At 43.2% G+C, this 20759-nt stretch overlaps 1 protein-coding gene across 4 annotated transcripts in view; it reads left to right on the top strand.

Annotated features, from left to right (window-relative positions):
• Positions 1 to 230: 230 nt before the first annotated feature.
• Positions 231 to 20759, top strand: part of TTLL5 (tubulin tyrosine ligase like 5) — a 137410-nt gene continuing 116881 nt past the window's right edge. For 2 of the 4 annotated variants that reach the window (XM_065635544.1, XM_065635547.1), the window contains exons 1-9: positions 231 to 332; positions 876 to 1027; positions 3554 to 3663; positions 5561 to 5643; positions 6579 to 6685; positions 7246 to 7376; positions 7980 to 8062; positions 10049 to 10118; positions 10478 to 10562. In XM_065635544.1, the coding sequence (XP_065491616.1) occupies positions 954 to 1027; positions 3554 to 3663; positions 5561 to 5643; positions 6579 to 6685; positions 7246 to 7376; positions 7980 to 8062; positions 10049 to 10118; positions 10478 to 10562 (743 nt within the window). In that variant the 5' untranslated portion in view covers positions 231 to 332; positions 876 to 953. Of the gene's footprint in view, positions 333 to 875; positions 1028 to 3553; positions 3664 to 5560; positions 5644 to 6578; positions 6686 to 7245; positions 7377 to 7979; positions 8063 to 10048; positions 10119 to 10477; positions 10563 to 20759 lie in introns of those variants that run through there. The other 2 variants (XM_065635545.1, XM_065635546.1) reach the window with 2 other exon arrangements.

The raw sequence follows: 20759 nt of genomic DNA, 5'->3' as shown, positions 1-20759 counted from the left end.
ACGCGCCGCTCCATTCACGCACCACACTGACGTGAGGCCTCCGCCGCCAATCGAGCCCCTCAGCACCAGGAGCCAGTCCCGCCTCTCCTTGGCCTCGCCCACCGTGCGGGAGGAGAGAGAAGCGGCGGCGGTGGGCGGAGAAAAGACGCGGCGCGCGGTCCGGCTGTTGCGCCTGCGCGCTGGGCCCGGCGCGGGGCTCCTGCGCACTGGGGCCGGGGCGGGGCCGTCGCCCGTCGGTTGTTGTAGTAACGGGGAAGCGGCGGGAGGGGCCGCGGCTGCTGGGCCGCCGTGTCCGCCCGCCCGCTCTCTCTGCCGGGGCGATGCGGGAGCAGGTACGGGGAGCAGAAGGCTGGTGGAGCTGCTGTTTCAGGGCGAGAGGCGGTTGTCCAGCGGCCCCGGGGCGGGAGTCGCGGCCCCTCGGGTCCTCCCCGCCGCTGCTGCTTCTCCTGGGGCCGCCGCAGGCCGCCGGGGCGTAGACCGGGCTCCAGCCGCCCCTCCGGGCGCGGCCGGGCCAGAGGGCTGTTCCCGGGCCGGTGGAGACGTCAGAGTGTCCGGCTGACCCCGGGCGGCGGGGAGGAGCAGGCGGCTCCCCGGGCCGGGCCTGGGCCGGCGGGTGCGGTGCTGCGGCCGCGGGAAGCGCCGGGCAGGGACGCGCTTCAGCGCCTGAATGGCTCTCACGGCGAGGCGGGGAATAACCTGCTGGAAGGCGATGCTTCTTCCTACGCTCCCCTGGCAAGGAGGTGATTTACAGCCTGTAACGAGCTTGTCGATAGGTCTGTGAGAATGATGTATTGACAGGAGGTGGGAGTTGTGTTACCTCATTTGTCTTGCGGTCCTGCTGGGTTATGTCTTCGTGCTTTTAATCCTTATTGCAGGTAACTGCTCTTGCAAGATCCCTTGAATCTGCAGGAAGGAGTCTCAGAGGCTGGGCTGTATGAAAACTCCCAGAGGAAATGCCAGTTGGGATGGGTCGAGAGCTGGAGGAAACTGGCTCATCCTCGGAGGAGGAGGATGTAGATGGGCTGGAGTAAGTAGGAAAAAACCCTCTCAACTCTTTCTGTCTCCCTGTGCTTCCTGCAAGATTTGTACTAATCTGAAAAGACAGTTGCATTCTTTATCCTTCTCCTACCAATAAAGTGGAAGATGGTTGGTCTGAACCTCAAGCCTGTGGGCAGGCCTACCTACATTTGTAGCCTAAAAGACCACCATATTCATCAGGGTTGGAGATGCAGCTCTTCCTTGGCTACTCTAAAGTCCATAGTTTCATTTATCTCTTCCTGTCAGGTTCCTAAGCTGGAAACTTCCTTGATGATGTTTAAGAAAATGAAGGAAATTAATGTACTTTCTTTTTGTTTACCTTTTTGTTTGTTTTTATTTTGCTGCAGAGAATGGGAATGCACTGTAGAGTAGACTGATACGCAATGCTTTATGTCTGTTTTTAAAAACTATATTCTGAGAACTCAACTCCTAGAGTTCTTATTACTTACTAGTGTCTGTTCCATCTTTGTTTAGTAACTTCTTTTATCTTTGCTTGTGAAGGAGTCACTCCCTTATTCCTTCCCAGAGTAGGATCCCTTTCCTGTTTCAGCTGGACCTACTGTAATATGTCCTGCTGGTTTTCTTTTAGGTGCATGTTGTGACTAAGTGCCCAGTTGCAAGCTGCAGTGATTTAAGGTGCTTAGAGGAATGTTGCTTCCAGAGCCTTGTGGATGGGAAGGTCCAGAACTGCCTTCAACTAGAACATGATTGTAACAGTGTGTCTGCATCAAGTGACCAAGGGTCATGCTGGGAATGAATGACTGTCACCTGGAGGATTGAGCCTTACTGCAAATCCTCAGGACAGGCTTAGCATAAACTCCCCTCCTGTTGCCTCAGCTCATTTCTCGTTTATATAAGCCTCTGGCCTGTAGTGTAAATTCTGGAAGCTTCTTGGGTCCCTTCCAGTCTGAATAGCTAATTACATCCCAGCAGCTGATTTTTTTTTTTTTTAAATTTTTTTTTCTTTAGAGGTGGTGGAAGCAGGTGAGAGTGCTGTGAAACTAATTTGTCTGGGTGATAATGGTAATAACTTGGTGAAGAGAATCAAGGTTATACTTAAGAGCACTTGTCCTAGCATCAGAAAATTGCCCTTTTATTCCTGTGTTTTAAGTGTAGGAAGTGTTTTTGTCTTCTGTGGTTTTCCAAATCCGTGGCAGACAATGGTCTTGCACATTCTGTAGACTAATGCTTCTGTGTATCTCTACTAATATTTACATTTCTTCTTGTCTGTGCAGATAGAGAAGTGTCTCTTCAATCTCTCAGTCTCTGTTTCCGTTAACTTTTTCATGGTTCCTTTTCCTTGCGCAGTGAGTAGTAAGCAGTCTGAGTTTTATTTGCTTAGGGAGATGACAGGTTTTCTTTCTGTGATCTCAAGACTTTCTTACAACAGATGTTAATTTTTTTTGTGTGTCCTTAATTCCCTTGGGGAGATGGTAGTTCCCAACGTAGGCTTGTTGTTTTGGACAGAACCGATCACTGTATCTCAGAACCTGTAGCTTGAGTGGCTGGTTGGAAGCATCATTGCTGAATTTTGGGTTTGCATTCCACTGCATCTGGCAGGAATTAAAAAGGAAGAATGCACAAGTTTATCTGTTGTGTTGAGCCAAGCCTATTTTAGTCCCTCAAACTCTGTGTGAGTGCCTTTTTGTGCCCTTCACAGTCCAGGATTACAACCAGGATTTGCAGCTCTTAAATTTGAGACTAGAACCTGCATTGTAAGGTCTGGTTATGTGGATACCAGCAATTGTGGTTTATCCTGAATTATAGATCCTGTTTTCAGGCTCTAAATCCAGACAGCTGTAGCTGTGGAAATTTATGGGGTTTCTCTCAAATTACACTCAGTAAAATAAATACAAATAGAACACCAACTTAGACTGACAAGACAAACCCAAAAAGAGGATGATCTGGATGATTCCCTTTGTAACTGCGTACCAAGGGTGCCTAGGGTGTGTGTGTGAGTCAGCACTGGCAGGGTGCAGGAACAAACACAAAACCGGGGCTGAAATGTAAAGAGTAAATTTATTTTCGTTACCTTGCCGACCAGGTAATCTCCAAAGCAACACCCTTTCAGAGAGGCACACTGTGGATCTCAGTCCTTGCTATAGGATTGCTGAAACTGCTGTTTGTGCCTGTTTTTCAGGGATTCGCGCAGGCACAGTTTACCACTGTGCGTTGAACTTTTCCTTAGCAGAGTAGGAATCTCAAGCATGTTCAATATGATGCCTCTAAGTCTATCACAGGACTGTGTTATCTGAACACAGATGTTCTACTTGTCAAACACACAGGGATAGACAACAATTAGAATGATGTATGTATTTTTCTGCATCCCAGCTGCCAAGTCACTTGAGCATGTTTACAATCCTCCTCACCAATCTTCTGTTATTTGCCCATATCCTACCACAGGCTAGGTGAGCAAGCATGGGCAAGTATGGAGAATTGTTGTGTCCTCATTGTAAGTAACCGCTGTGTGTCTGAGACTCAGCAGTTGCTTATACTGACTATCTTGCCATTTCAGGGATCATCCGTGTATCAGGTGGACTGGTGGCGGCTGCAGGCGGGTCCCTGTCTTGGTGTTTCATGCTGAAGCCATTCTGACCAACGATAGCTACCTCCGCCTAATTGGAGGTGGGTGCAACTATGTGCCAGCTTTTGGCCTGAAGGTGTGATGTGGAAGTCTCTTACCTGGATGTTCCCTTCTCTTTGTGGGGGGGAAGAGGACATGATAGGAAAGAAATTGCAATCAATCATCTCTTGTCTCTGAGCACTGAGATGTTTAGAAACGCTTGTTCAGTTGGTGAATGTTTATCACGTCTTTGGGTTGTGACAAATGTCTATATTTGTCCCTCCATTGGGTCCTGATGTGTTTTGAGTTGGAACTTTCTGTTTGCAAATTGAACTTGGAGGCCATGCTAAAGCTTACAACCAGAATATAAATTTACTACTATGTAGCTAAGAACTTAAAATCAATTGTTGCAATGAGTTTTGGAAGGGTTCACTGGGAAATAAAGCGCAGCCAGCCCCACAGTGGTAAGAACGGTAGTAAACTGTAGTAAGAAATCTCTGTGTCTATAGGCTCACAACTGTGAATAAGGCCATAAGGAAAATGATTGCTGCTCTGGCAGCACTTGAGTCAGGAGATCAAACCTCTCTAGTGTCAAATAAGGGAGAGCCTCTAAATAAGAGGCAGAGTTGTTAAAACAGTCACTCTGGATTATGAGAGTTAGTACTTGTGGATGTGTTCAGCTGGGAGCTCATTCTAGATGTGCTGAGTTAGAGTAGATTTTAGCTTTTCTCCACTTCTTTTTGTGAAGATGCTGATGCTGCTTTCTTCTCTTGCTTATTCCTTTCTTAGGTAATTGGTGCTCTCATTTCTAATATCCTATCCAAGCAGAAATGCTTCTGGCTCATTGGGGTAAGGGGTGGAGAAAGTTATTTGTATGTGGAAACTCCTGATCCTTTTCATGTGAGTTAAAAACATACTTGAATAGTGGCAGAAGCTGATGGTAATTGTAACTTGTATCCTAACTGGAGTGTAGTGTCTCTTCTGCTTTTTCTCAGGAGGTAGAGACTTTTTGTGGTTTAACAAGTCTACTGCTGAATAGTGCAACATGTTAAATTTCCTTGAGCTTTGTCCAGTCCCAGAGTAAGATACATCTTACTCTTTTCTTCAGACTTGTTGGTAGAGGTTTAATCTATTCTTCATCTTTATATCCTCAGTTTGAACCAGTTTGTTAAGTGCCTTTTCCAAGTGCTTCTTTATTCTAGCGTTGCGATTTCTGCCTCTATTTTCTTTGAACTCTTATGGATTGCCACATCCTTTAGTATGACAATTGGCCTCTAGTCTTGTTACTTGCTTTCTGTTTATCTTATACCTCCAGTGCTGCTTACTGCTTTTTTTTAAAATGACTTTCTGCTTGGATAGTGATTTTTCTCTTTTTCTTGTCCTATTTACTTTATTTCCTACTGGTTTTTTGCAGTTATTTATTGGAAGGTCAGTACAGATGGATGAGATGTGAACAAAAATTCAATGTTTTATTTTGGGTTTTCAAGATCTAAAAAGTGATCGTATAAGCTAGCCATGTCAACGGGGGGCATGTGGCATGATTACTTTTAGATAGGAATAGCAATTTTGAATAAAGAAGAAAGAACTGAAATCAAGTCTGGAGTGTTATAAAGCAATCTGTATAAAGAGCTGTCAAAAAATAAAAAACTGGGCATTTGCTAGGATGTCCTGTGATTTATTTTAATATGATAGGGTTCAGTGATGCAGCAATATTACACCTGAGGAGTGATGTGAGTCAGTTCAGTGCCATCATTGGAGTTAATGCCCCAAGAGATGGGCAGGTATTTCCTGTCACCCTTTGCCTGTTACATGCTGCTACTGTGTGGATGCTCCACTGGGGATTAAATGCGGCTGTGCTGAGTCCTACAGTGTTCTTCTATCTTCTTTGGTAGCATAGGTAGCTTTGGTTTATTCTTCTAGGTGCACACTCTAATATTGTGCCTGTTGTCCTCTTAACAGAGCGCTACCGCTTGTCCTATAAGATTGTGCGAACAGACAGCCGCCTGGTTCGAAGCATTCTGGCTGCCCATGGATTCCATGAGGTGAGTGCAATGAACTTGAGATCTGATGGTTGGAAGGTGGTGATGATGATGATGTTTGTGTGGTGGGTGGGGTTTTTTTGGTTGTTGGTTTGTTTTGTTGTGTTTTTTTGGTTTTGTTTGGTTTTGTGTGTGGTTTGTGGGTTTTTTCATTTTGTGTATGTGGTGGTGGTGGTGTTTGTTTGTTTGTTTTTTACTCTGCAGGGTTAGAACCAGGAACTTGCTGTGGACCCCCTCAAGATTTTTTGTTTGTTTGGTGGTGGTTTGTTTTTGTTTGTTTGTTTTAACGTACTCTGCCAGTCAGACAGGAAATATGTTGTGATTTTGTTCTCTCAAAGGATTACCCTTTAGCCTTGAGCCTGCAAAATTAAGGAAAAAGGGATGCTGAAGTCGAGTTGTGTTTTTTCTCTTCTTGCTTTTAAAGTGTCATATCACACCCTTGGGAAGGTCTGAAGGATTTAATCTCTCAGCCTTTGCAGGCTCACAGAAGCATTGATGTAGTGTTTCACGTTTCTTTTCTAGCACCTGTCTTGCTCTAAATAGTGTCCTATATGCAGCTAGTGACACTTTGAGAGATGTGTGTGCAAGGTGCATTTTCTTCTGAATAACACCAAGTTAAGGAATTGGTCTCACAAACTTTGTGAAGAAATCTTAAACACTTTACAAATGGCTTAAACAGAACAAAATAAAATAAAAAGAACAAAACCACAAGTTTGTTTAGGAAAATATGACATAGTTATTTCCCAGCACCACTGTATGGTAGCTTAGGACAGGAGTCTGGCTAAAAGTGCCCTAATATTAGAGATGGGTAGAGGATTGTCTTAAACTAGATTTGCTTTGGTCTCATAGATGTAAGGTCGCAGTCTGTAGGACAAGTGGTGGTGCTTTTCATTACTTCTGTGTTTTTATGTGTGTGGTGTTTTTATGTTGCTTTTTAGGTGCACCCTAATAGCAGTGATTATAATCTCATGTGGACAGGATCACACTTGAAGCCCTCCTTGCTGCGTTCCCTTACAGATATTCAAAAAGTCAATCATTTCCCCAGGTAAGGCTTCGATACCATGTTTTGCTGAACATCTTTGTGATAGTTTGCAAAAGTCCGGACATGCATAGTTCTAAAAAAAATAAAAATAGAGTATGCATGATACTGTGAACTCCCAATGCACTGGGCCTATGCCACATGCTGTCTTCATTCTAAATGGTCTTTCGGGTTTTGAGGAGATTGTATGTGAGTTGAAGTGCTTGTCTGTAGCTCAAACAATGGTGTGGGGGTTTTTTTCTTTATTTCCTGGTATAAGTAAAGTAGTTGGAGCTTTGGGTTCTTGGTTACAGAGACAGTCATATGTCACCCTCTAAAGTTTACCAACACCATTATAACAGTTTGGGCTTCAGTCTGTCTTGAGAATTGCAAGAGGTGTTACAAATGAGGATGGATATTAATATGGTCATAGGGCAGAGACAGTAAAACTGAAGAGCACTTGCAGATTAGGTTTTAGACATCTGACAGAGCTACAGATGCGTTAGTGACTAGGACAGAGGGTTGCTGTAATGTGAGTATTTTTAATGTGGAGAAGAACAGATACAGTCTCTTGTTTTGGGACTTAGGTCCTATGAACTGACACGAAAGGACAGACTATACAAGAATGTCAGTCGTATGCAGCTGGCCCATGGATTCAAGACATTCCATATCTTACCTCAGACCTTTATCCTCCCTACAGAGTACCAGGACTTCTGCAGTAAGTAAATGGCTGCTGATGCCCAGACCTAAAGCAAAATAACTGGGTGATGGGAAGGGAATTACTTTTAATATCCCAGCCTGTTGATCATGCCAGTGGTTAAGGCAACAAAATCACAGGAAGTTGGAAAGACAGTGGAAAAGGCCCACATGATATTTTTAATGTAATTTCTACTCTGATGTCTATTCCATGCCTGCTTAAGGCTCCAGAATGTAGAGATTTTGAGGTGTGTTTTTTGGGTTTTTTTTGGGGGGGGGGGTGTTTTGTTTGTTTTGTTGTTTGTTTGTTTTGGTGCACTATGTTGTTGTTGATGATCAGCTTTACTACATGTCTGACTAATATCTGGGAGTACTGAAGAGAAAAGTGCCAAAAAGAGGCATAGGACAGAGAAATGAATTTATCTGAGCAGCTGGAGGGGCTTCAGGGACAGACTGTAATAATTGCAGTGAGTCCCAAGGGGTAAAATGGAACATCAGAAGAGTTGACTTTGATCTCCTTATGGAGTTCTCTAAAGCTTTAAATGTAGGCAAAATTCTTGATTCTTGCTCCTCTATGGATAGGAAAATGAAAGATTTTTGACTTATGCTGTTTTCTCTTAACCAGATACCTATTCTAAGGACAGAGGCCCATGGATAGTAAAGCCAGTGGCCTCTTCCAGGGGTCGAGGTGTCTACCTGATAAACAATGTAAGTGTTCAGCAAAAGGACTGCGCTTCAGTAATGTTGTCTGCAAAACTATGCCAACTTCTAGGCAAGGGGGCAGCCACTGGCCCTGCTCTGGATTTCAGCTGTGCACTGGTGAGCAGTTCAACAGTCCTGAGCAGCTGGCCAAGCCTGCCTGGGCCTGTGCTGCATAACCAAAAGCAAGCTATTTCTTTGTATGCTGTGCTTACCTTGCAACCTACTTGCAAGTCTTAGCTTATTAGGAGCAAGTACATGCTCCCTGAGTCAGTCTGGGAAGCTGTGCTTCTTCACGCTCTCCTTGTGGCTGACAGTAGGCGGGCCTTGGGAAGATTCCCAGAACTCTCCTTGATTGTTTCCCTATGCGAACTAAATGGTCCTCAGACAGTCCCCTTGTCTCGCTCATCGCTCTGGAAAAATCTGGTTAAAATGAAGCTGTATGCCATACAGTAGGATGTGTATCAGTCTTAGAGCTGTGTTATCGAAATGCCAGTGTGCTGTAATAGGGATGGCTCTTTGAATTCAATGTGCTGGTTATAGTGTCTTTTGCCCTTTGTGGGCTTCGCAGGCAGTTAGGTTATCATAGGTAACAAATACATCTGGGCAGGAGCCAAACACATGACGGGATTCCAGTAAATATTCTCAGCAGCAAAACTGACTGGTGAGTCATTTTGTTTTCATTCACTCAAACCCCTTTAGCCTCCCCTGCACTGAAAGGGTCATGCTGCCTCATCTGTTCTCTACTTGGATCATTTCCTATAAAATAAGGGAGCAATTTGCCAAGTGTATGAGTTAAATATTTCCAGAGCTGCACTCAGCTTTTTCTTTGCTTGAAAGAGAGGAAAGAGCTCAGGCTTATATGGCAGTTGGCCATGAACTGGGGAAAAGACCCTTCTGGGACCAATCTCCCTTTGTGTATGTCTGTTCCAGAAACACTTCAGCTAGTTTGGCCCGAAGACTTCAGTTTCTTTTGGTGTGATGCCATTAAGGGAGTGTCTTCTGGAATCTCATCACAAAAGTATTTAAAAACAACAACAAAACCCCAACGAAACAACAAACCTTTGAATTTCTCTGATCCATAATAAAACGAGCTGTCACTTTTGTGTGATGTGCTGAGTGAAGTTGAGCTTGTTCCCTCATGTTGTGTATGTTCACTCTACATGCCTAGGCTTCCTGCTCATGATGCTGGTGATGAGGCTGAATATACGCAAAATTGAATAAAGGCAGTATGACAGGGTTTTCTTGGCTCTTTTGCAACTGAAGGCAAGAAACTGCTTGCATGAGTAGTTAAAACTGCTTACAAAAGAGGCACTTCGATACAGCAAAAAGTAAAAGCTTTTCCAACAGATGCCATGACTCTGCCATGTGTATTTGTGTGTGATAGAGCTTTCTGTTCTGAGCTATGAGGGCAGCATCTTCCTGATATAGTAGCCCCTGCTGTGAACTGAACCTCAGCAGAAGGTATTTATTCATGTAGGCAAAAAGGCTGGATACCAGCCCAGGATCTAGTTATAAAGATCACAATTTGAAGAGTCACTTTCTTCCCTTGTGACTTCCTTGCCAACTGTAGCTACATATTCCTTCCATTGTCTTCTAAACCCCTCCTCCATGTGTTTGTTTAAACACTTGAGAAACAAACAGAATGACAGTCACTTGTTAAATGCGGTTCTTTCCTGCCTATTCTACATCATTGCCATGTGGCTGTTAAATCTGTGTTCTACTCTAAGGAGCATGTAACTGGAAGATTCAAGGGGCGGGTTTTTTTGGCAATGCGATCATTCCTGAGCTTCTGGTTAGGATCTATTTACCTCAAGTATCTTGTGACTGACAGTGGTGTATTTTGTTTTTGTTTCCTCTGTCCCCAGACATAGTTGTTGGTACACAGTGGCTTTAGGAGGGAAAGGCTGGAAAAAATGGTGGGTTAGATCTAGCCATCTTCTTATTCCATAAGCCTCCTGTTTTTTCACTCTCGGATTCTCTATCCTTCTGTAGCCGAACCAGATTGTCCTGGAAGACAACATATTGGTTTCTCGTTACATCAGCAACCCCCTGCTCATAGATGGTGAGTGTGCTTAGGAATTGCTTTTCTCTCTTCCCCAAACCTCACACCTGAGGATCTCTGCAGCCTTTGCGGGAATGTAGTTGAGTGGTCTGTCTTTGTCTAGTACTGGAAAAATGTAACTAGAGAATTCCTTAAAATCTGGAAGCTTTTCAACTAGGAAAGCTCCAGGCACCTACGTCAGTAGCAGATAATGGTTTATTGCTGTCAGGTTCTGTTGAAATTCCTCAGATTTTTTTAAATTGTTTTAAATTTTGAATTTTTGAAATTTTGACCTTTTTTGGAAATTCCTCAAATTCCTCAACTGGATATGATGTCTGAAAGATATTGGCAGTCACTGACTCCTGACAACTGTGTTTCAGATTTCAAATTCGATGTGCGCCTCTATGTTCTGGTTACATCCTATGATCCACTTGTCATCTATCTCTACGAAGAAGGACTGGCCAGGTAGGGGAGGTTTCTTCTTTCTCAGTGTACCTGCATTTGGTGATCCAGAGATATCTTGGCTTTCCTCTGTACTCCTGACACAATAGCCAATGAGGGGAGTGCTGGTTAGGGAGTTCTGCAGAGTTCAAATATTAATATATGATACTTCATCATGCTGTGTCCCGTCAATTTTTCTGTAGGATATAGGATCTTTAGTGAGAGACTTCATTACGTATCTAATAAATAAAATAAGTTTTCAGCTCTTAAGGGTTGAATGGCCAGAGACACCATCATTGGCGTGTCCATTCTCAAGGCTGGGTTCTTCTTGAAACCTCTTGGGACTCTTGATGCCTTTGTGCCCCTTCTCCATCCTCCAAGGTGAAGGGAATCTAAACTTCCTCAATTTCTGTTTAATCCTAAAGACAAAAGCAGTTGGAGACCTGTTGTTGGCTGTATTTGCCTTTGTTTTAATACTTTCTACTGCTTTTCTGAATTTTAGATCAGTATTTGTATTTTCTACAGTATGGAGTTTAGACTCCTTAGTGGGTTTAGACTAGTTCACTGTTCTTACCCTGCAAGATGTGAGTTTTCTTTTGCATGTAAGCCATGAAAGGTACTTAAGTTTCCCATGAGGAACACTTATCTACCAAAAATAGCTGTTTCTGTTCATCACAGGAGATTAGCTAAATACCTGTCTATAATAACTAATAAATTTGAAATAATCACCCCTCTCAATTTTCAACAGACCAGAAGCTTAACTGTAATGGTGTTTGAGAAAAGGGCATTATAGGACTGTTCTGCAATAGTTTTGAGCAATGCTGAATCTGTGTTATAAGCCCAGCTGATGCAGCCAGAAAGAATTTTTCTAGGATTGAAGCTCGCATGGCTCTAACTTGGGCAGATACTGAATCCAAGAGGGTATATTAATAATGTTTCCATGAGAAATATCCTCCTTTAAATTGATTAACAGATCTCCTTCAGGTGTGTTGTGCTGTGCCTCTCCCTGGAAACATCATGTGAACAGATTGTTTCCTTAAAGGAGGGCAGGATGGGACAGCTCATATTGGTCAGTGGAAAACTTGACAAGTATATTCACTTTAGAGAAGGAGCCTTAAACAGGCCTGATATGCAAGACTTCTGTCTTGGGAATCAGCAATTAAATTGTTAGTTGCTAATATTACATGTTATTGGAAAGTGAAGAGGGAAACAAGATCATTGATTGTGAATATATGAGTAGATTGCTTGGATGTTCTGAAAATGGGCAGTGCACAGCAGGCCTCCAAAATATTATCTGCACCATCATTAATGTCATAAAGGTAGTTCTGCTGGCCTTGTTGTAACAAGGGAGTTTACTTCTGTAAAAATCAATCTGTGTAAGAGATGAGTGTTCTTCTATGTTTGGGAGCAAGTGTGCCAGTTCCATGATAGATAGCTTTTTTGTCTCTGTCGGTAGAGTAACATGTTTTGCTTGGGAGGGAAGTGTGTGTGGGCATGCATATGCTGCTTTTTTTCTTTTAACAATTCTAATTGTATTAGAGGTCTAGGAAAGGAAATAAGAAAGGAAACAAATGTATTATTTTGACTGAAATACCCTAGTCAAACTTCTAGTGAATTGCTTAAGATACAATCATCACGTTGTTTAGGTGGGAAGGGAAGACTGGAGGTCTTTAGTCTAACCTCCTCTCGAGACAAGACCTTCTTCAAAGTTTGGGCAGGTACTCTACAGCCTTATACCATAAAGTTTTGAATATCTTTCAAAAATGGAGATTCCATAGTCTTTCCTGACAACCTGTTCCAATATTCGACCATTCTCACTGTGAATGCATGTGTTTTATATCTGATCAGAATTTTCCTTGTTGCGATTTGACTGCCTATTGTCCTTCTGCTATGCACCTTTGAGAAAAGTCTGACTGTCTTTCTAGCCATGCATTAAGAGTTGAACACAGCAGTTAGATCTATTCTTAGCCTCCTCATCTGCAAACTGAACAATCCTTTTCTCCTCAGCTTCTCCTTGTACATCATGTTTTTCAGTCCATTTTAATAGCTCTCTGCCAGACTCGCTCCACTTCATCAATACTTGTACTGGGGGACTTGTAACTGGACAGGATGTTCCAGATGTGTGTCCAGTGCTTGCTAAGCACTCACGAGTAAGAGATGCTAATCACTTCCCTCAGCCTACTGGCTACACTCTCGTTGATACAGCCCAGCACGTAGTTAGCCTTCATTGTTGCACAAGCAAACTGCTAATTCATGTTCGGTTTGTTGTCCACCAGGAATGCTTGTCTGTTCTGCAGACCTGCTTTCTGTCCACCAGCCTGCACTGTTGCACAGGGTTATTCCTCCCAGGTACAAGACTTTTTTGCAATTGCTCTTGCTAAAGTTCACGAGGGTTCTGTTAGCTCATTCCTCCAGCTTTACAGGAGCCATTTGAGTGCTCAAGTCTTGAGCCCTGCCACCCACTGCTCTCCCTTTGTTCCCAGAACCATTCGTGTCATCCTAGAAGGCAATCGGGAGGCATTAGATGTGATTTGCTCTCAGAAAATTTGTGCTTGCTATTCCCAATAATAATTTTATCCTTCATGTCCCTAGAAATACCTTGCTGGAAGATAATAGTCTAGGAGCTCCTCCTGGTAGCAGGACTGTAGATGACCTGGGCTATCCTAGGTAAAAGGTCTCTTGAGACAATGATCTGATTTATCTGAGTTTGTCAGTCAGTGTCCCTACTTGATAACTTAGATGCTGGCTATCTGAATTTCTTTGTTCTTTTGACATTCAGAATATCCACCTCTAGAGCTTGAAACACTGTTATAGTCAACTGTGAGTGAATAACTTTTTTTTTTTTCTGGGTATCCATCCAGAAGCATCCATCTCAACAATTCTGGGCTCTCCATCTTGGTAAGATCCCATGTTGCAGTAGTACTTGCAAATCACTTTTCAGCGTTCTAAAATCCTTAACAGTCTTATACATGTTTAGATTCCATTTGTTTAAACAGTAATCAAATCTAAAGCACTTGGTGTCCACATACATGACAAGTGGAACATATATGTACAGGACACCACAGTATTAATAATGGCAGTTATCCTTCAACTTGCATCCCATCTTACAGCTCTGAGAGTTAGCTGGTATATGGAGACTGTGACGTGAGGTATCTTAATGCAGCTCTGTGATACTGTCAGCTGTACCGGTACAACTGTAGGACTGGTGCAGAGGAAATAATGAGATGTTATCTCTGGTCCAAGGACAGTCCTGAGTTTAGAGGGTAACTCTAGTTCTGTTACGGAACTTCAACTACCCCCTGAGCAATTTCAACTGTTGTGTCAGCTACAGCTAAAGGCTCGTAGGAACACTTGTAGTTGAATGCTGTCACATGGTAGGTATACATTTATTGCAAATAGTATCTTTAATTACTCTGAAACTTTTCCCATCTATGGCTGACAAGTTGGTGTGTCTATGCAGCAGGTGCTGGCAACCTGTCTCTGGTGGACAGCACTCAAGCATGAGGAGAGGTTGACAGAAAACTTTAGGTAGGCTGTTCTGTGTGGCCTCCAGATGGCAGTAGTGGTCTTTAGCTGTAGCGATTTGGCTTCTTCCCATACCCTGGATTTGCCAATTCGGTTGTTGAGAGGTAAAGAATCTGGGGCTACTGGATTCTGGCTTCCTATTTAGCTTTTATGCCTTCCATTTAACAGTGCAAGTTAAGTGCTGGGAGAGACCCTTTTATTGCCTCATTCAATGTAATGCTTTGGTTTAAAGCTGGGACTAAACTTAAGCTGTGTGGGGAAGGGGGAATGCTTTAACCTTTGGGAGTGGAAGCTGGTTTTTATTCTTTACTAAAGGAAAAAAAAAACCCACACTGCTGGAGAGTGGAAGCAATTTATAGCAGAGAACTGGGAGGTAAAATCAGGGCCTGGATTCAAATGTGGTATTGAAGCAATCTAAGGGGAAACCCACCAGCAGAACAAAGGAATCTGGTTTTGGGACCTCTGCTAGGACTTGTGGTGTACTACGGTGACTTCCATGTGTTGAGTTTGCTTTCTGAAGGTAGGTGGTCTCTGAAGTGTAATCAGGATGACTTCTTCTGGGTTGTTCTCTTAATTTTCTTTTTCCCTTTGTCTGTCTGAAAGGTAATGTTCCCCTTCAGTGTTATGCTTTGCATATTCCAAGTAGAAGAGGAACCTGACTGTTCCAGTACTGTTGGTGGCCTCTACCAGAAAAGGAGTGCTGTGAGGAAATTGTAAGATGTAAAGATCCTTAAAAGAGACAGACTTGGTATAATATGCATTTGTGATGTTTGACTGGATACTTTCTTAGGCCTCGTTTCTCTTGGCACAACTAGACTTGTCATTACATGATCTAGAGTGGAATTTGAGGCTTCAGTGCTAAGGAGGAGAAAAAAGGGATTATGGATCCAGCATGTGTAACTTGTTTCACTTTCCATGTGGAGGAGTGAAGAAAAAGCTTCTTTTGAAGGAGATGTGAAAGGTATATACCCAGAGGTATATAATAAAGCCATCAGCTATTGTTGCTTGATGTGTGCTGGAAGTACTGAATAACTGGTTTGCCCAGGCCAAAGTTTTGTTGTTTTTTTTTTTTTCTTTTTAATGTAATTTTTCAGGAAAATGTTGACCTCAAAGCTTTTTTTATTCATCCCCTGCAAGAATATTGAGTAGAACTTAGGAAGTGCTGATGTTGAGCAGGTTTTTCTGTAGCTATTTCTACCCTACCCACCGTGGAATAAGCTGTATTTAGTAGAGACGGAGCGATATGGACAGAAACTTAGGTCAACAGAACCAGGTGTCAGGCTTCTGGAGAGTTATTAAGAATGGTATCAGTGAATGTGCTCTATGTTTTCATCTTGTTACGACACTACTGTTCTTGCCTCCCTAAAACTCTATCAAACCTACTCTTGCATGTTTTGGGCCTGGGCTACCTCTAGAAGGAATGCTGCTAATAGATCGATCTGGGGATATTCAGTGATCTGTTTGGAGGAGGTGGGATTTTTTTTTTTTCACTCTTTCTTGAGGCTTGAAACAAGATTGAAGCTGTGCTTAAGGCATAAAACAGCACTAGATGACTTAAGATCCTTGTCTGTTGGATTGAAAAATGTGGTGTTGAACTCTTTGCTAGTAAAAATTTTTTAAAAAGTAGACAAAGTGTACTGCTGTACATCTGTTAAATTGGCAGATATTTAGTAACTTGGTGCCAGAAAGGGCAATTATCATTTAGATTGGCGATCTGTGATTCACAGCCTGCAGAACTATAGCTGGCACCTTTGCATTGAAGATATAGGTTTGGAGAAAGAGATGGTCCTGGCAAGCTTGGTCCAGGTTTGCCTGAGAATGTAACTCCATCATCTGATCATATGTTAAAAATCTAGGTAATTTTATTTATCTAAGACTTCCAAAATACGTGATGGAATATATTTATTGACATACCTTTTATAGCCTAGTATGAAGAAGTGCATTGTTAATAAACTACAGTCTTAATTACAAACTTTGACATGCTTTTGAAGGTGACTCACCCAGCCCAGTTATGTGGAAGTCCCAAGGCTGCTCTTATAGCCAACTGTTGAATTGGTGGATTATGCTGGTTTTCTGAGGGGCATCCATGCAAGGAGAGAATAACAAGCCTGACTTGTGGCTGAAGTAGAGCTGAAGAGGACATGGGGCCAGGAATAGCTTGTGTTGTTTGTGAACCTTCCCCATTTTGCTGATTAGGGATGCCTTCCTCCTGTCTGACTTTCCCTCCCTCTGTGTACCTCCTTGTTGGACAGAAAGGAGCCTGGTGGACCTGGCTTGCTTAGTGCCTGCAGACATAACAGGGGGCTTGACACATAGTGTGGGGAATTCACAGTGAAATGGCTCTTCTTTTTGGGGAGACTTCTCTATAGCCTACTTTTTTTCCTGAACTACTGTTTAGACAGCCTTATTCCTGAGTCTGAATGACTGGAAGGGTCCTAGCCCAGCAGGCACTTCTTAGTTGGATTTACACTGAATTTGAAAAATAAATTAAAAACCAAACAAACAACCCCCACCCCAACAATAACAAACAACCAAACAGGCAAAATTGAGCTGAAAACCAAATGTTCTTACAAAGGGCCCAAGGAGCAGCGGCTGGAGGAGACTCTCCAGAGGGACATGAAAGTTCCCATGAAGGCAGGACAGCCAGCCAGGCTTCACAGAGGCTGCCGTCCTGCAGCCTGAGCTCACCCCCATGGCCTCGCAACGCCCCCTCCTTTGGTAGCCTGGATTCCTAATTAGCACTGGCTCTGCTGGGATATTTACCTTTTCTGTGCTGGATTCCTGTGGTTTCCAAAGAATTCAGGTGCTCGCTCAGAGCCAAGGGATTCACATTACTTCACAGGCTGCGCTTAGGCTAGAGCTGGCGCTGCAGCCCCGTCCCCCTTGCAGTAACCCCTGCCTGACAGGTCTCCATTTCTTAGAGAGCTTAACTCACTTCTGCATGGACACCTGGGATCAGACTACAACCACTTTGGTAGACATGGCCTCGCACAGAAGCTGCGGAGCCGTGTTTTTCACTGGATGTCCCCACTGGACCAGTGAATGGTGCCTCAAGCCAGAAGACTTTCTGCTGCTTCTTTGCTTTTTAATTAAGATGAGTAGGATTTGAGTCACCAAGAGGAAAGATCTGTCTGTTTGTGTATATATATATGGCTCTTAACAGACATTTACTGCCTATACAGACACAAGTTATCTGATTTGAGACACTGTTTTTTACCTTGGAGTAGTTGGGCCTCTGGCTGCTACTGTTTGAGAGTTACAAGGAAGCCTATTGTGTATATTTTTTAATATGTGTATTTTTTTTAATATATGTAATATAAATATTTTTAATATTTTTTTACTATATGTATTTAAGTCATGGCCTAGCAATGCCCTCTCTTAAATCTGGTTCCCATGGCAGGTAGCTAGACAGTTGTGTGTGATATAGGATGTGGCCCTTAGTTATGGTCCTTGGACAAGGGTTTCGTTTTGAACAACCTACTTTTCTTGAGCTTCACCAAAACCGCTCTTTTGATTGAAAGAGTTGTTTAAAAAAAAAAAAAAAAGTAGAAAAATTACTCCTTAAGCAATATCTGTATATCTTGCAATGATGTAGTTATATCGATGTAGCATATCACCATTCTCTAGTAAAAAGAAGCGTGTCTTGCTAGCATTAGCAACCTGTCTTCTGGATGGCATATTTTAGGAAATTCTGAAGGAAAGGTAGCTAAATATTAACTAGCAAATTCATTTTTGGTCTCTTCTATAGACCCTTTCTCATCTTTTGTGTTGCTCAAATTACTTTTTTTTCTTTTTTTCTTCCGTGCCCCCCTTCCGTGCTCTGGGTATATTTACATGACCCTACTGTTGCACTTCACAGACAGGGTCAGCATTTGTAACCTCACCTAGGTGTTCCTGCTCTGGCAGGGGGATTGGACTAGATGATCTTTCGAGGTCCCTTCCAATCCCTAACATTCTGTGATTCTGTGATAATAAAGAATCTGAGAGGCTGGGCAACTTTTGGTGACAGTCTGCGCAAAGGGAAACTAGAGAATATGAGAAATGGAATAGAAAAGGTTCACTGAGTCAGAGTGGCTGAGGTTGGAAGGGACCTCTGGAGGTCATCTGATCCAACTTTCCTGCTCAAAAAGGGCCACCTAGGCTCAGTTGCCCAGAACGATGTCCATGTTGGTTTTAATATCTCTGAGGAGGAAGACTTTACAACTTCTCTGGGCGACCTGTACCAATGCTTGGTCACCCTCATGGTGTTTCATTATGCTCCATAGGTTCAAAATCCTGTTAATGGCAGCATGTAAGTTGAAAACTAGCAAATGTGTTATGAAAAGATTAAAAAAAGGAAAACAAGTAAATGAGAAATGAGGAGTCTTTGTTTGTTTCTTCCATGTCCATGCAAGCATCTGGTAAAACTGCTCCTAGATCTTGTTCTTTAACATAGAACTGTTTGAATACTTTTGTCCAGCTTTGGTTAGATAAATTCTGCGATCATAGAGATGTCACCAAAGCTCCTTTTTATGTTTAGTAATCCCCTTACAAGCTCTGACTCCTACTCATACTCAGTTGCAAACTGCCACATCAGGTGGATGCTGTAGAAAATATTCATGTTAGAGAGATTTTCATGGTCTCTTAGACTTATGTTTTCTGTCCTGTGCTGCAAGAGAACTGGGTCCCAGGTGGCATTTTGGAGTCTGGACCTTGATAGTGTTAAAAATGGAAATATCTGTAGTTCTCCTCTATCAGTTCTAGTCCATTGAACAATTCCCTTAGGGCCTTTTGTTTCTTCCCAATTTTAAAAGCAGTTCATGGGAACCATAAAGAAAATTGAATGGTGCAAACAACTTTCTATGTGTTCTTAGTTCCCCAAACAGCTAATGGCATCTAATTGGCTAACACGGAAGCCAAAGTCCAACACACAGGGAGGGGAGAGGGACTGAGAAAGTGACTCCAAGCATAAAATATGGGAAGTGTGCTTATAGAAACACTGCACTGGTTATTTCCAGGACATTTAGGTGGAAACTCTGTTTGCAGTCATGGAAAAGACTATCATAACATGGGCTTTTTCTGTAGCACTTGTTTGAGGGAAAAAGGATTAACTATTCTTTCCTTCTTCCTGCTCCAGGGTCTATTTTCTTCTCCTCCTCCTTTCACAGGCCCTGGCTAGATGTCTCAAATAAGCATTCCAGAACTGCCAAGTTTCATGCAAACCCATGTAACATCTTATGTAAATATTTAATGATCCAGTTTACTTATTTCCAAAATGACTTGTGTATGGCAAACTTTACCTTGTAGTAAATTCATTTCCTGAAGTAAGGCTGGGGCTAAGGCAAGGAGTGGTGTGCAACCCCTTGAGTGGTGTCCTGCTTGTATGTGTGACAGTAAAAGGGTCGGTTGTTTGGGTTAAGGCAGTGTGGGTTAGGGGCCAGTCAAAGTTCGGCATGATGTGGTGGATTTGAGGATTTCTAGAGATGAGTGTGGGCTCTGTGACATGTTGTGTAGCCTGCTAGGTCAACAGGGAAAAGTGCTGCATGCCACTCATGGAGTAGGTGGCCTGTTGAAGGTGGAGCTTAAGCTTGCTTATTAGGTTTATGGTGAATTCTTACCAGATGGGGAGGGAAGGCCGTAATCTACCAGGATCTGAATACTGAAGGTGATTTTTAACAGGGGAAGCCTGAAGCCTGAAGGGAGGCAGAGGGCTGGGATGCCTCTATGTGCTATGCTATTAGTCTGGAGGTTGAGAGTACTTCTGGAATCTGAAGTAATTAGTAGGGATTTCTCCTTTGATTTTTCTGTTCCTGCTACCCAGGCCACCTGCTGCCACTACCGCCACCCTACTGCTTGCTATTGGTTGCTCTTTCCCCTTCTCTGGTCCAAGAGAAAGTGCAGCCAAAGGGATGGTAAATGTGCTGTTGTTGAAGGTGAGCTCTGTCGCAGTGTGTGGTTGCTGGTAGAAGGAGCTGGTGGTTACCTTTGTTTGAGCTGGTGTGTGCCTGTGTGACTTGGCTGTGACCAGCTGAGACATGGGCAAGTGTGTCAGAACAATAGATTGTGTGTGTGTCACTCCTTTATTCTAAGTTTTGAATTTGCAAATGAAGGGCATTTTCTCTGTCCTGCTGAGGAAAGAGAAGCTGCAGTGAAAGGGAGGGAGGCTGCCAGGGCTGTTCACAGAATCACAGAATGTTAGGGATTGGAAGAGACCTCAAAAGATCATCTAGTCCAATGCCCCCGCCAGAGCAGGAACACCTAGATGAGGTTACATAGGAGTGTGTCCAGGCAGGTTTTGAATGTCTCCAGAGAAGGAGACTCCACAACCCCCCTGGGCAGCCTGTTCCAGTGTTCTGTTACCCTTACTGAGAAGAAGTTTCTTCTCATATTTAAGTGCAACCTCCTGTGTTCTAGTTTGTACCCATTACCCCTTGTCCTATCATTGGTTGTCACCGAGAAGAGCCTGGCTCCATCCTCGTGACACCCACCCTTTATATATTTATAAACATGAATGAGGTCACCCCTCAGTCTCCTCCAAGCTAAAGAGCCCCAGCTCCCTCAGCCTTTCCTCATAAGGGAGATGCTCCACTCCCTTAATCATCTTTGTGGCCCTGCACTGGACTCTCTCCAGCAGTTTCCTATCCTTCTTGAACTGAGGGGCCCAGAACTGGACACAATATTCCAGATGCAGTCTCACCAGGGCAGAGTAGAGAGGAA

The sequence above is a fragment of the Caloenas nicobarica genome, chromosome 5, assembly GCF_036013445.1.
Source record: "Caloenas nicobarica isolate bCalNic1 chromosome 5, bCalNic1.hap1, whole genome shotgun sequence".
In the NCBI taxonomy this organism is placed as follows: Eukaryota; Metazoa; Chordata; class Aves; order Columbiformes; family Columbidae; genus Caloenas; species Caloenas nicobarica.
This window is presented reverse-complemented; position numbering and strand designations above follow the sequence as displayed.